At 62.5% G+C, this 11,138-nt stretch overlaps 2 protein-coding genes across 2 annotated transcripts; both read right to left on the bottom strand.

Annotated features, from left to right (window-relative positions):
• Nucleotides 1–583: 583 nt before the first annotated feature.
• On the bottom strand, nucleotides 584–7,103 carry CAPN1 (calpain 1). The gene is made up of 23 exons (XM_032094848.1): nucleotides 6,984–7,103; nucleotides 6,486–6,611; nucleotides 5,250–5,517; nucleotides 5,086–5,155; nucleotides 4,882–5,000; nucleotides 4,388–4,521; nucleotides 4,147–4,315; nucleotides 3,984–4,067; nucleotides 3,823–3,908; nucleotides 3,671–3,745; nucleotides 3,436–3,596; nucleotides 3,188–3,366; nucleotides 3,076–3,087; nucleotides 2,757–2,968; nucleotides 2,644–2,683; nucleotides 2,501–2,566; nucleotides 2,233–2,290; nucleotides 2,065–2,129; nucleotides 1,922–1,990; nucleotides 1,565–1,643; nucleotides 1,361–1,477; nucleotides 1,154–1,212; nucleotides 584–945 (listed from the first exon to the last, which is right to left on the bottom strand). Coding segments are annotated over exons 2-23 (2,151 nt in total). The 5' UTR covers nucleotides 6,488–6,611; nucleotides 6,984–7,103; the 3' UTR covers nucleotides 584–918.
• A 1,582-nt stretch (nucleotides 7,104–8,685) lies between these two features.
• On the bottom strand, nucleotides 8,686–11,013 carry SPDYC (speedy/RINGO cell cycle regulator family member C; the record flags this gene model as incomplete). Its single annotated transcript, XM_032094944.1, has 5 exons — nucleotides 10,259–11,013; nucleotides 10,078–10,136; nucleotides 9,877–9,962; nucleotides 9,196–9,373; nucleotides 8,686–8,799 (listed from the first exon to the last, which is right to left on the bottom strand). Coding segments are annotated over exons 1-5 (582 nt in total), but the record flags the coding sequence as incomplete, so codon positions are not given.
• Nucleotides 11,014–11,138: the final 125 nt, after the last annotated feature.

Below are 11,138 nucleotides of genomic sequence, written 5' to 3'. Positions count from 1 at the left end.
GGTGGGGACAAGGGCGGGAGGAAAAAAGGGCGGGAAAATTCGCGCCCTCAGAGCGCTGAGGGGGCGGGGCTGGGGCGGCTCTGAGGGGGCGAACCGGCTCCGAGGGGTCCAGCCCGGCTCCGAGGGGTCCAGCCCGGCTCCGAGGGGCCGAACCGGCTCCGAGGGGTCCAGCCCGGCTCCGAGGGGCCGAACCGGCTCCCAGGGGCCCAGCCCGGCTCCGAGGGGTCCAGCCCGGCTCCCAGGGGTCCAGCCCGGCCGGCTCCGAGGGGCCGAACCGGCTCCCAGGGGTCCAGCCCGGCTCCGAGGGGTCCAGCCCGGGCCTGGGGGTCGCACCTGCCTCAGGGGATCCTGCCCCAAGTCCGGGGTCCCCTCCCTGCCCAGCCCCTCACCCCCCGGGCTATGGCAGCCTCGTCCTGCACCCCCCACCCAGGACACACACACGGCTTTTAAGTCACAACCACTAAAACCCCCCCAAATAATATAAATGTAACCCCAAATCAAGCCCTAAGCCGGTTATTTTGCAGCACACTGAGACGCCCTCACCCCCTGCCTTGAGGTGGGGGAGAAAGAACTGCCAGAAAAAGGATTTTTGACTTAAATAACTTTTTTTTTCTTTGGTTTTTATCTCATTTTTAATTTATACAATAAAAAACCACTTTATGGCACCCGGGGGCAGCAGATCCCTGAAGCGAAGGGTGACGGCCGGGGCTCCGTCAGCACAAGAGGCACCAAAATCGGGAGGATTTGCCCCAAAAGGGCCGAGCGTGAGGCGGGGGTGGGACGAGGGGCTTTGGCAAAGCTCGGGGGGGGGTCCTGTGTGACCCCCACATCCCCCCCCCCTCCAGCCTTTTCTGCCGAAAAAAGCCAAAAAAGGGGAAGAACCGGCGCGGGGTCGTGGAAGGCACTTGGAGAGTCCGGTCAGGCAAACATGGTGAGCTGGAGCCACTGGGGAGGAGGAGGAGGAGGGTGATGGGAGGAAGGGGATGGGGGAAGAAGGAGGAGGAAGAGGAGGAGGAGAGGGTGAAGAAAGTGTGGGAGAAGCAACAAGAGAAGGAGAGGGAGGAGAAGGAAGTGAGGAAGGTGTGGAAAGAGGAGAGAAAGGAGGAGGAGGAAGAGGAGAAGGAGGAAGGCCTGGACCTCCCCCCACCAGTACCTGCAGCAGGTCAAAGGTGACGATGCCATCCTGGTCCACGTCCATCGCTTGGAAAAACCCTGCAGGGAAGGAAACGCGTTGGGATTTCGGGGGGTAGAGTTCTGTTTCTGAGGGAAAAGTGTGGTGGGGATGGGCGGGAAGGCCGGGATGATTTGGGAGCGGGGTGGGAGGGATCGTTCGGGATCGTTTGGGATCGGGGCTGCTCACGGAACATGGTCTCGAGGCGCACGAGGCAGCAGACGAAGCTGTCGAAGTCCAGGGCCAGGTCGGGCTCAGCGTAGCGGGTGATGAGCAGCTCGTGCAGCTTCTTGTTGAGCCGGTACCCTGGGAGGGGGGGACACCCTGGGGGTCAGCTGGGGGCCCTCTGGGCAGGGGAGGGGTCTGTGCCCCGTGGGGGTCCCCGGGGGTCACCTGCGGCCTCCAGCGCCAGGCGCAGCTCGTAGGCACTAATGGAGCCGGACTTGTCCAGGTCGAACTTGCGGAAGATGCTCTGGCAGGAACAGCCCCCCCAAAAAAGAAGAGGGGTTGCTCGTGAGGAGAGACCCCCACAGCACCCCCAAAACCCCCCAAAAAGGGGGGTCACCCACAAGGAAAGACCCCAAAATCTTCACCCCACACCTCAACCTCCCTCATTGCATCCCAACGCCCCCCAGAAAAGGGGGGATTAAAGAGGGGAGTCTCCCATGAGGAGAGAGACCCCAAAATGCCCCCACTGAACTCCAAAACCTCCCCAGAGAGGCGGGAGAGACCCCAATGCCCCAGACCCACCAGGTAGTTGCGGATCCGGTTCCAGAGGATGTTGAACTCCACCAGTCCCAGTTTCCCATTCCCGTCTTTCTGGGGGAGGGTTAAGGAAGGGGGGGCTCCAGGGGGTCCCCCCAAACCTCCCCCACCCCACGGCCAGAGGATACGTCCATGAGGTTGACCATGCTCCGGCAGGACTCGGTGCTGAAGCCCTTGGTCCGGAGATCTTTGTCTGGAATTGGGACATTTTGGGCGTTAACGAGGGAAAGGAGCATTAATGAGGGGGGTGGGGTTAATTGGGGTGGAACCCCCCCAAGATGCCGGCCCGGGCTCACGTTTGGCGATGATCCGGTTGAGGATGGTCTGGAGCTCAGTGACGCTGATCTCCAGGTCCTGGGGACGGGGAGACGGGGTGGGCTTGGTGTCACCGCTGAGCAGCGACGTCATCGGCAACCAATGACGTCACCATCAACCAGTGACGTCATCGGCAACCTCCCGTCAGTGACATCGCCACCAACCACTGAGGTCACGGACAAGGACCGACGTCGCCACCGGCCGCTGCCACCACCGACGTCACCGTCAGCGCTCCCACCGCCCCCTTACCGGCCCCGCCAGCTGCTTAAAGAGCTGCTTGAAGTTCTCATCGATTTCGCTTTCCAAGAGCACTTTCTGGGGGAAAATGCGGCTGTTTTGGTAACCGGGCCCTGCCCTGGCACCCCACGGGCTCATCCCCCCTGCCCCCTGACCTCGTCCGGCAGCGTGGCCTGGATCTTGTCGTCCATCTCCCTGCGGAGAGAGGAAGAGCAGGGTCAGCCCTGGGCGCAGCGGGGCTCGTTAGCGCTGACGAGGCGACGCTTACTCGGTGCCGGCTTTCTTCTCCGAGAAGACGCGGAGCACGAAGTCACCCTCCTTGTTGGGCTCGAAGGTGGAGGGCACCACGATGTACTCGCCGGGCGGCAGCCGGAAGCGCGTGCTCACCTCGCGCAGGTTGATGAACTGCTCGGAACGCGCGCGCGACGCGTTGGCCAGGAAGAACTCCCGCTTCAGGTGCACGCCCGACTTCCCCACGTACTGCCGGGACGGGGGGAAACGCTCCAAAATCACCCCAAAAACACCCACCAGGTGTCCTGCCCGACCGGCGCGGCACCGGGGCGGCACCGCCGGCGCGTGGTACCCACCTCGGGAGGGACCTGCAGGGAGAGGAGGGGACACCAGTTGGCCCTGACTGACCCCAGTTGACCCCAATCAATGCCAGTTGACCCCAGTTGATGCCCATTGACCCCAGTTGACCTCATAGACGGCGAAGCCGATGGTCTCCATGTCCTTGCCATAGCGGCGCTCGCGGCGTCGGTGCTTCTGCATCAGCGCCAGCAGGAAGCTGCAGCCGGGCTCGCGCCCGCCGTCCTCATCCCTGTCATCGTCCACCTCCTCCAGCTGGATCTTGAACTGGGGGTTGATCCAGAAGGTGGCTGGAAAAGGGCCAGAAGAGGCTCAGCGGGCGCCAGGACCGGCGGGCCCGGGGCCGCCCCGGCACGTACCGGGGTAGTTCCTGCAGCCGCCGGCGGTGCTGCCGCGCCGCCATGTCCCGTCGTAGAGCTGCGTGTTCCACTTGCGGAACTTGCGGGACTGAAGCGCATCCGGGGTGAGGTTGCAGATCTCCAGGCGGGTGAATTCCCGCAGGAAATCCCGGAAGGACATCCTGCAGGAAGAGTTCCTCCTCATTTCCAGGCACGAAACGGCCGGGAAAAGGGGTTTTAATTTAACTTCTCCTACCAGAATTCCCCGTCCTCCATCTTGACCATGAGCTGCTGGCGCAGCGCCGGCTCCAGCGCGTGCCACTCGGCCGAGCTGTGGGGACAGCAGGGTCACCGGGCCGGGCCCCTGGGTCATTACTGCTAACGAGCCCCGCGCTAACGAAGCCTCACCTGTCACTCCAGGCGCCCGTCCACTCCACCTCTCCCCAGGGATTGCGCATCCGGATGAGCTCCAGGGCCTGCCCGCGGTACTGGACCTGCGGACGGCGCCATTAGGGGGCCGTGCCACCCTAAATCCACCGTTTTTCCCCCAAACCGGCGCCGGCCCTCACCTGCCTGGCGCCGGTCACCGAGTAGGCGTGGCCCTTCACGAGCTTCTTGAAGGTCACCGCCTCCATGTCGAAGGCGCTCGTTATCTACGAGGAGCCACTGCGGCGTCACCAAGGAAACGACCCCAATCCCGCCGCTTTCGCCCCCAAAATTCCCACGGCTCACGTCGATGGAGCAGCCGAGCAGGGAGCCGCGCTCCAGCGCCTTGAGGATGATCTGGTAGAGGTCGGCTGGGGGCCGGCGCAGGTCGAACCACTCGGTGACGCCGCCCGTGAAGTCCTCGAAGCCCTCGGAGGTGCTGCCGCCCGACAGCGCCTCGTAGCACCCGTTGACCCTGCACGGCAAGCAGGGCGTTTTTGGGGGGTTCTGCCCCAAAACGGGCACGGGGAGCGGGGCGGGGCCGTACTTGGCGTAGGCCTTTTCCAGCAGCGCGCTCCAGAACTCGGAGCCCTCGGCCGAGTGCACGAAGAGCAGCTTCCCGTCCTTGGTGGGCAGGAAATCGTCCACCACCACGTCCAGCCACTCCCCGAACTGCCAGATCTGGGGGCACAAGGAGGAACATCCTGATTTATCCACAGAAGGAGATTTTGGGGGAAAAACGCCCAGTTTGGGGTCCCACAGTGGAGGGCGCAGCAGCAGGGAAGCGGTGGCACCATTGGAGTCGCTGCGGTGGGAGGGGGACACGAGGAACTGGGGGGTAAAGGGCCCAAAATAGTGGGGGATCCTCTCAAAATGGTCAAGGGGAGGCCTAAAAAAGTGGAGAAAGCCCCAAAATGGTGTGGGAACCTCTCAGAATGACAAGGGGAGGCCTGAAGTGATGGTGGGAGCCCCAAAACGTTGGGATTTCCACCCAAAACGGCAGAGGGGACCCCCAGCCCAGGGTTTGCTGCAGGCTCTGACCTGGAAGTGGAAGATGCCGGCGTAGCCCTGCTGGAAGCTCTGCCCGTGCGGCACCACGCGGTGCAGGAGGGTCTCGTTGAGCGTCAGCGACGCGATGGCCGCCAGCAGCCAACAGTCGCCTGTGCGGGGCCAAAACCGGCAAATTCCTGGCAAAACCATTCCCCAAACACCTGGAATTCGGGGCAAGGAGTGAGGATTCCTCACCCAGCGCTCCCTGGCAGATGTCGGTGCGCGTGGCTCCGTCCACGATGAACTGCGGGCGCGGGCACAGCTCCTGCGGGAAAGGCCCCGAATCGGGACATTGGCGCGTTCCCGCGGCATTCCGGCGCGGAGGGGCCGCGTCGGCGCCGCGCCGGCACCGGGCTCACCGTGGGCCTCTTCCACTGCACGCCGCGCGTTTTGGCGGAGCCGGGGCCCAGCTCGCGGAAGCCGAGGGAGGCGGCGGCCGGCGGGAAGGCGGGGTCGCGGAACAGGGTCCCGGAGCGCCGGCACTCCTCGGCCAGCAGCCCGAAGTCCTGGCCCAGGTGGCGCACGGCGTTGTCGTGCCGGCCCAGCCCCAGCTCCTTCGCCCGCTGCCGCCGCACCTGCGCCGACACCCCGGTGCAGAACACCGGCACCACGGGCGGCTCCGCCATCCTGCGGGAAACGGGAGCGCGGGGAAAAGCGGGGCTGAGGCCTCTGTGCTGTGGGACGGGGGGTTTGGAGGAGTATGGGGTGGGATTTGGAGGAGGAAGAAGGGATTCTGGGGGGGGGGATTTGGGATTTTCGGGGCAATTTGGGATTTTGGGGGGGGAATAGAGGGCTTTGGAGGGATACGGGATTTTGGGGTGGGATTTGTGGGGGGAAGAGAGGATTGTGGGGGGCAATGGGTGATTTGGGGGGGAATTGGGGGTTGGGGGGCGAATTGGGGATTTTTGGGAGGAATCGGAAATTTTCCCCCAAGTTTGGAGTCCTGCCCGAGTTGGGTTGGAGGAAGTCGGGGTGATTTTGGTGCGCTGAGAGTGATGTTGCTTTGGGAAAAAAGGGGGAATTCAGGGGACAGGGAAGCTCCCACGGGTCCCAGATCCTGGGGTTTCACCTCGAAATGGCTCTGTCAGAGTAAAAATCCGACAATTCTGACACGGGAGAGCCCCAAAGGCTGAGGAAACGAGGGGAAACTGCCCCAAACTGGTCGTGCAGGTTGAGGCGTGGCCGGGGGTGCGGCACAGCCCCGGGTTCAACCCCGAGGGCCTTCCTCAAGCCCTGGGGAGGTTAATTAAGCATTGGGGTGGTTAATTAAGCACTAGGCATGCTAATTAAAGGCTAATCGGAGCCACCAAGGAGTGACAGAGCTGTGACAGGGATGGAGGCAGTGGAGCCCCCCCAAACGAGGCCAAAATGGGGGTTTCTGTCACCCCAAACCCCAGCACAGCCCTTGAGGGGAGGGCCAGGGACACCCCAAACTTGGGGATTGTGCCCCAAAAAAGCACAAATTAACCCCAAAATGAGGGTGAGGGGGTGTCCAACCCACCCTTCCCCTGGGGGTGCCCTGGGGGTCCCCCCAGTTCCCTGTGCCCCCCTCCCCCACGGTGCCAGGACGGTCCCTTTGCCCCCTCCCCACATACATTTTTGGGGTGAAGTGGACAGAAATCGCCTCTTTTCACCCCGTTTTGGGTGCCTGGAGCCCCGGCAGGTGCCGCGGGGCAAGGGCTGGGCCCAGCTGCACCTCAGCTGCCACTTCTGCCCTGGTGCTGGGGAGGAAACACCAGAAAATAATTAAAACCCCAGTGGAAACCACTAAAATTCGAGCAAAGCCACCAACAACCCCCATTCCCCCTCCCCGAGGCAGCTCCAAGTCCCCAAAATCCCCTTTTTTGGCTAAAACACGGCTCGGGGGGGTGGGGTGGGGGAGCCCCCTCTCGCTCCCACTCCTTTCCCAGCCCCGGGAAGAGAATGGAACAGGCCCCGGGGCAGTTTTTGCCCATTTTCCCGGGTTTTTGCCCCGCTCCGGAGTTGTGTAAGCGCCGGGAGCCCCCGAGTGCAGGGTCTGGACTCGCTCCCGCTGTGTCACCGCCTGTCCCCGGCCGTTCCCAGCTGTCACCTCCCGGGGGCCCGCTCCGTACCTCTCCCTGCGGGGGCGGTGCTCCCGGGCTCAGCCGCTTTTGGGGAAAAACAAGGCAAAACCGAAATTCTCACCCCAAACTTCCTTGAACAGGAAGGCGAGGCCGCCCCCGCCCCCCCCCCCGAGACTCCTCCCTGCGCCGCTCCCTCCCCCCCCCGCAGGAAAAGGGGGACACGGAGCGGTTTTGGGGGGCCCGGGGTGGTTTTGGGGGGTTTGGGGCCGTTCGGGCTCCTGCGGGATTTTCGCCGCATTGAAGGGGGGGGAGGGGGTGGGTGGGGCTGGACACGGCGGGGGGGGACACCAGGGGGGCTGGACAGGGGTGGACATGTGGGGCTGGATACGGGGGGGGGACACTGGGGGGGCTGGACACTGGGGGCACAGGGGGGGGGCTGGACACTGGGGGGATACTGGAGGGGCTGGACACTGGGGCACATGTGGGGCTGGACACTGGGGGCACGGGGGGGCTGGACACTGGGGGCACACGGGGGGGCTGGACACTGGGGGGATACTGGAGGGGCTGGACACTGGGGGCACGGGGGGGCTGGACACTGGGGGGATACTGGAGGGGCTGGACACTGGGGGCACAGGGGGGGCTGGGCACCTGCGGGTGTGTGTGCAGGCAGGACCCCCGTGGGACCCGCGGGACGCTCGCCGTGGCTGTGACCCGCCGGTCACTCCCGTGGTGGCCGCTGACCCCACCTGAGCTCGGGCCGGGTCCCGCCGCCCTCCCACGCGCTGGGGGGACAAAACAGCTCCAGGTTGGGGGGGGGAAAGGGGGTGCAGCCCCTCCCCACTTTGGGGGGACCCCTCAACTCAGATCCCCCCCCAAGGCAGATCCCACTCCAACCCCACTCCCCCATTTTTATGCATTTTTCACACAGAAAGACCTCAAAATTAGTGGGTTTTTTAATACACGTTGCCCGTTTTCTACATTTTTTGCACAAAAAGGGGGAGACAGGAGGGGCCTCAGGGAGAAAATGAGCGATTCTGGGCAATTTTTAAGGGTGAGGGTTACAAATAAGACGGAAATGGAAAAAAACTGAGAAGATATCACCCCAAACCACCGGTTGGGACTGCAGGAAAGAGACACTTGTGAGCAAAATGGGGGCTGGGTTAAAAAACCCCAAAGTTGGTCACGTAAAAACCAAAGAAAGTGCATTGAGGGTGAGGCACAGCCCCAGTTCCAGCGGGTTTTATCCCAAATCATGTGCAGGGGGACCCCAATTCCAGCAGGTTTCACCCCAAACCAGGTGCAGGGCAGCCCCAGTTCCAGGGGGTCTCATCCCAAATCAGCGGGCCCCAATTCCAGTGGGTCTCACCCCAAATCAGGTGTGGAGCAGCCCCAACTCTAGCAGGTTTTCCCCCAAATCAGCGGGTGTGAGGGGGCCCCAATTCCAGGGGGTTTCAGCCCAAATCAGCGGGTGTGAGGCGGCCCCAATTCCAGGGGGTTTCAGCCCAAACCACCGGGTGCGAGGCGGCCCCAATTCCAGGGGGTTTCACCTCAAACCAGCAGGTGTGAGGGGGCCCCAATTCCAGGGGGTTTCAGCCCAAATCAGCGGGTGTGAGGGGGCCCCAATTCCAGCGCGTTGTCCCCCAAGTCGGGTGCGGGGCAGCCCCGATTCCGGCGGGTTTTACCCCAGATCAGGGCCCGGGGGTCGCGCGGGGCGGGGGCGGCCCCGGCCCCTTCCTCCCCCTCCTCCTCCTCGCCCGGGGGGTGTCGCGCGCAGCGCGGGCACGAGGGGGCGCGCGCGGCCCCGCTGTGGGGGGGGGGCGCGCTCCCGCCCCCAGGCCCAGTGCAGGGGCTCGGCCGCCATCACCTGAGGGGGAAATTTGGGGTGAAACAGCCGAGATTTGGGGCAAACACAGCCCCAAAGGCAGGGGGAGGGTCAAGACACCCCTCGAGTTTTTAAGGGCCTTAACCCCCCTCCCGCCGCATTTTTAGGGGGGCTCAACCCCCTCCTGCATTTTGGGGCAACTCCCTCCCCCCCTTTCAATTTTGGGGGCTAAAGAAAAAAGGCCAGTTTGGGGCCGAACCACAAAAGGGCCACTTTCCACACTAAAAAAAGGGGAAATGGAATCCAAACTCCCAGTAAATCCCCAGGTTTGTCGGTTCCTTTGCCCCGGCCCTGTTTGGACTCTCGGGGTTATCCCGGGGGTGTTTCTGGGTGGGAATCAGGGATTTTGGATGGCATTTAGGGGATTCTGGCCCTCACCTCCTCGCAGCAGTGGCGGCTCACGGCCGCCCTGTAGCTCATGCGGGCCCAGAGCCGGTCCCGGCGCCGCAGCAGCCGCGGCAGGAGCTGCTCCCGGCGCCAGCGCTGCCCCAGAGCCCCCGCCAGCAGCAGCAGCTTGGGCTCCTCCTCGTCCTCCTCCATGTCGCTGGCCAGGTACCTGTGCGGGGGAAATGGGGGCAATTCCTGGGATTTGTGGCAATTTGGGAGTGGGAAACGGAGGAGGACTCTGAGAGTTTGGGGCTCGGCCGCCTTTGGGGTTAATTAGGGTCCTGCTTCGTTAGCAAGGGCAGCCTTAGGGCTCCCCACTTCATTGGGGGAGGCTTCATTAGAGACCCCACTTCATTAGCAGCAGCATCATTAAGGCCCTGCTTGATTAGAGCCCTCACTTGATTGGGGGAGCATCATTAAGGCCCCCACTTCATTATTGGGAGCATCATTAGGGCTCCTTACTTTGTTAGTAAGAACTTCATTAAGCCTCCCTCCTTCATTAATGGGGGTATCATTAGAGTTCCCTGCTTAATTAGAGCCCCCCACTTCATTACAGGGGCTTCATTAGGGTCTCTCACTTAATTACTGGGGGTATTATTAGGACTTGATTAGGGGTGGGTTAGGGCCCTAATTAACACAGGGCTTCGTTAGGGCCCTAATTAAGGCACTCACAGGGCAGCGAAGAGGTTGAGGGGGGTGTATTCACTCGTGGGCAGCCCCGCACGCTTGAAGTACGTCAGTGCCATGGCCAGCAGGTACTGCAAAATGGGGTGAAAAACAGCTGCTTTAGGCAGAAAACCAACTAAATTCAGGCAAAAAAAGCAGCTTTATTTAAAAAAATACAGTAAAGGGAGGTTTTTGGATGGGACTGACCTTGTCGGAGACCCTGCAGCAGACGTCAGTGGAAAGAAATGCTTGCACCACGGTGTCTTCTTGGGGAGGAGAAAAACAACAAAAAAATAAATTTTTTGGGGGAAACCGACCCAGTTTGGGGTCTCTGGAATGTGACGGGTGGGGATTGCCTGGTTTGGCACGACGTGGGCCCGTTCCTTACCCAGGAGGCTGAAGAAGGCGTCGCGTTCGTGGCGGTGCAGGTGGAGGCGGTGGGGGGTGGGCAGGGCCGGGGGGTCCCCACAGGCCCCCGAATTCTGGGGGGGCCTCTCACCCTCAGGAGGGGATGGGGGAGACGGCGGCGTCATTGGGGGGGGGGGGGTCTGAGGGACAGGGGGAACAGCTCAAAGACCCCCAGGACCAGAACAAGCACTTCTCCCCCATAAAGCTTCAAGAGACCCCAACAGCCCCCAAACCCAACCCCTTTTATTGCCTGCAAAGCCTTAAATCCCCCCCAAACCAGAACAAGTGTTTAATCCCCAAAAGCTCAGAGCAACCACAGGTTTAACTCGGTCTTGTACCTCTCTGCCCCAGTTATGCTGCAGGAATTCCCTGTTCCAGCCCCACAAAGGAGTCGAGGACAACACTGCCTGGTCTCCCAACGAGAAAAAAAAAATAAAGTTTTCCTTAAAAATCAACTTTTCCATCCTTCCTATATTTTAGTAAGATTTAAGGTGCTGAATTTACTTTGCGATGCTAAAACAGGGAATTGCGGGAAAAGGCCCCTCAGGAGCTCCGGCGCTTTCCCGCCTTTTTCCTTCGCCTCAGCCGAGCGCGCGGCCGGGGGCGGAGCCGCGTTAGCCCCGCCCCCCCGGGAGCCGCCTTCTATAGGCCGCGAGGCCGCGCCGCCAGCCAATCAGAAGGCGGAGGTTGATGAGGCCGCGCTGCTCTCCCAGCTGCTGCTCCTCAAAGGCGGGGAGGCGGGACCCCGCGCGGCGTCAGCCAATCAGAGGCGGAGGCCGCAGAGGCGGCGTGGCTGATTGGCTGGGAGCCGTGAGGGGAGACGTGTGAAGGGTGGGGCGGCCGCGGCGCAGGTTGAGGGG

Source organism: Corvus moneduloides, chromosome 34, assembly GCF_009650955.1.
Source record: "Corvus moneduloides isolate bCorMon1 chromosome 34, bCorMon1.pri, whole genome shotgun sequence".
NCBI classification, from domain to species: domain Eukaryota; kingdom Metazoa; phylum Chordata; class Aves; order Passeriformes; family Corvidae; genus Corvus; species Corvus moneduloides.
The sequence above is the reverse complement of the archived record's forward strand: the minus strand, read 5'-3'. Positions and strand labels throughout refer to the sequence as shown.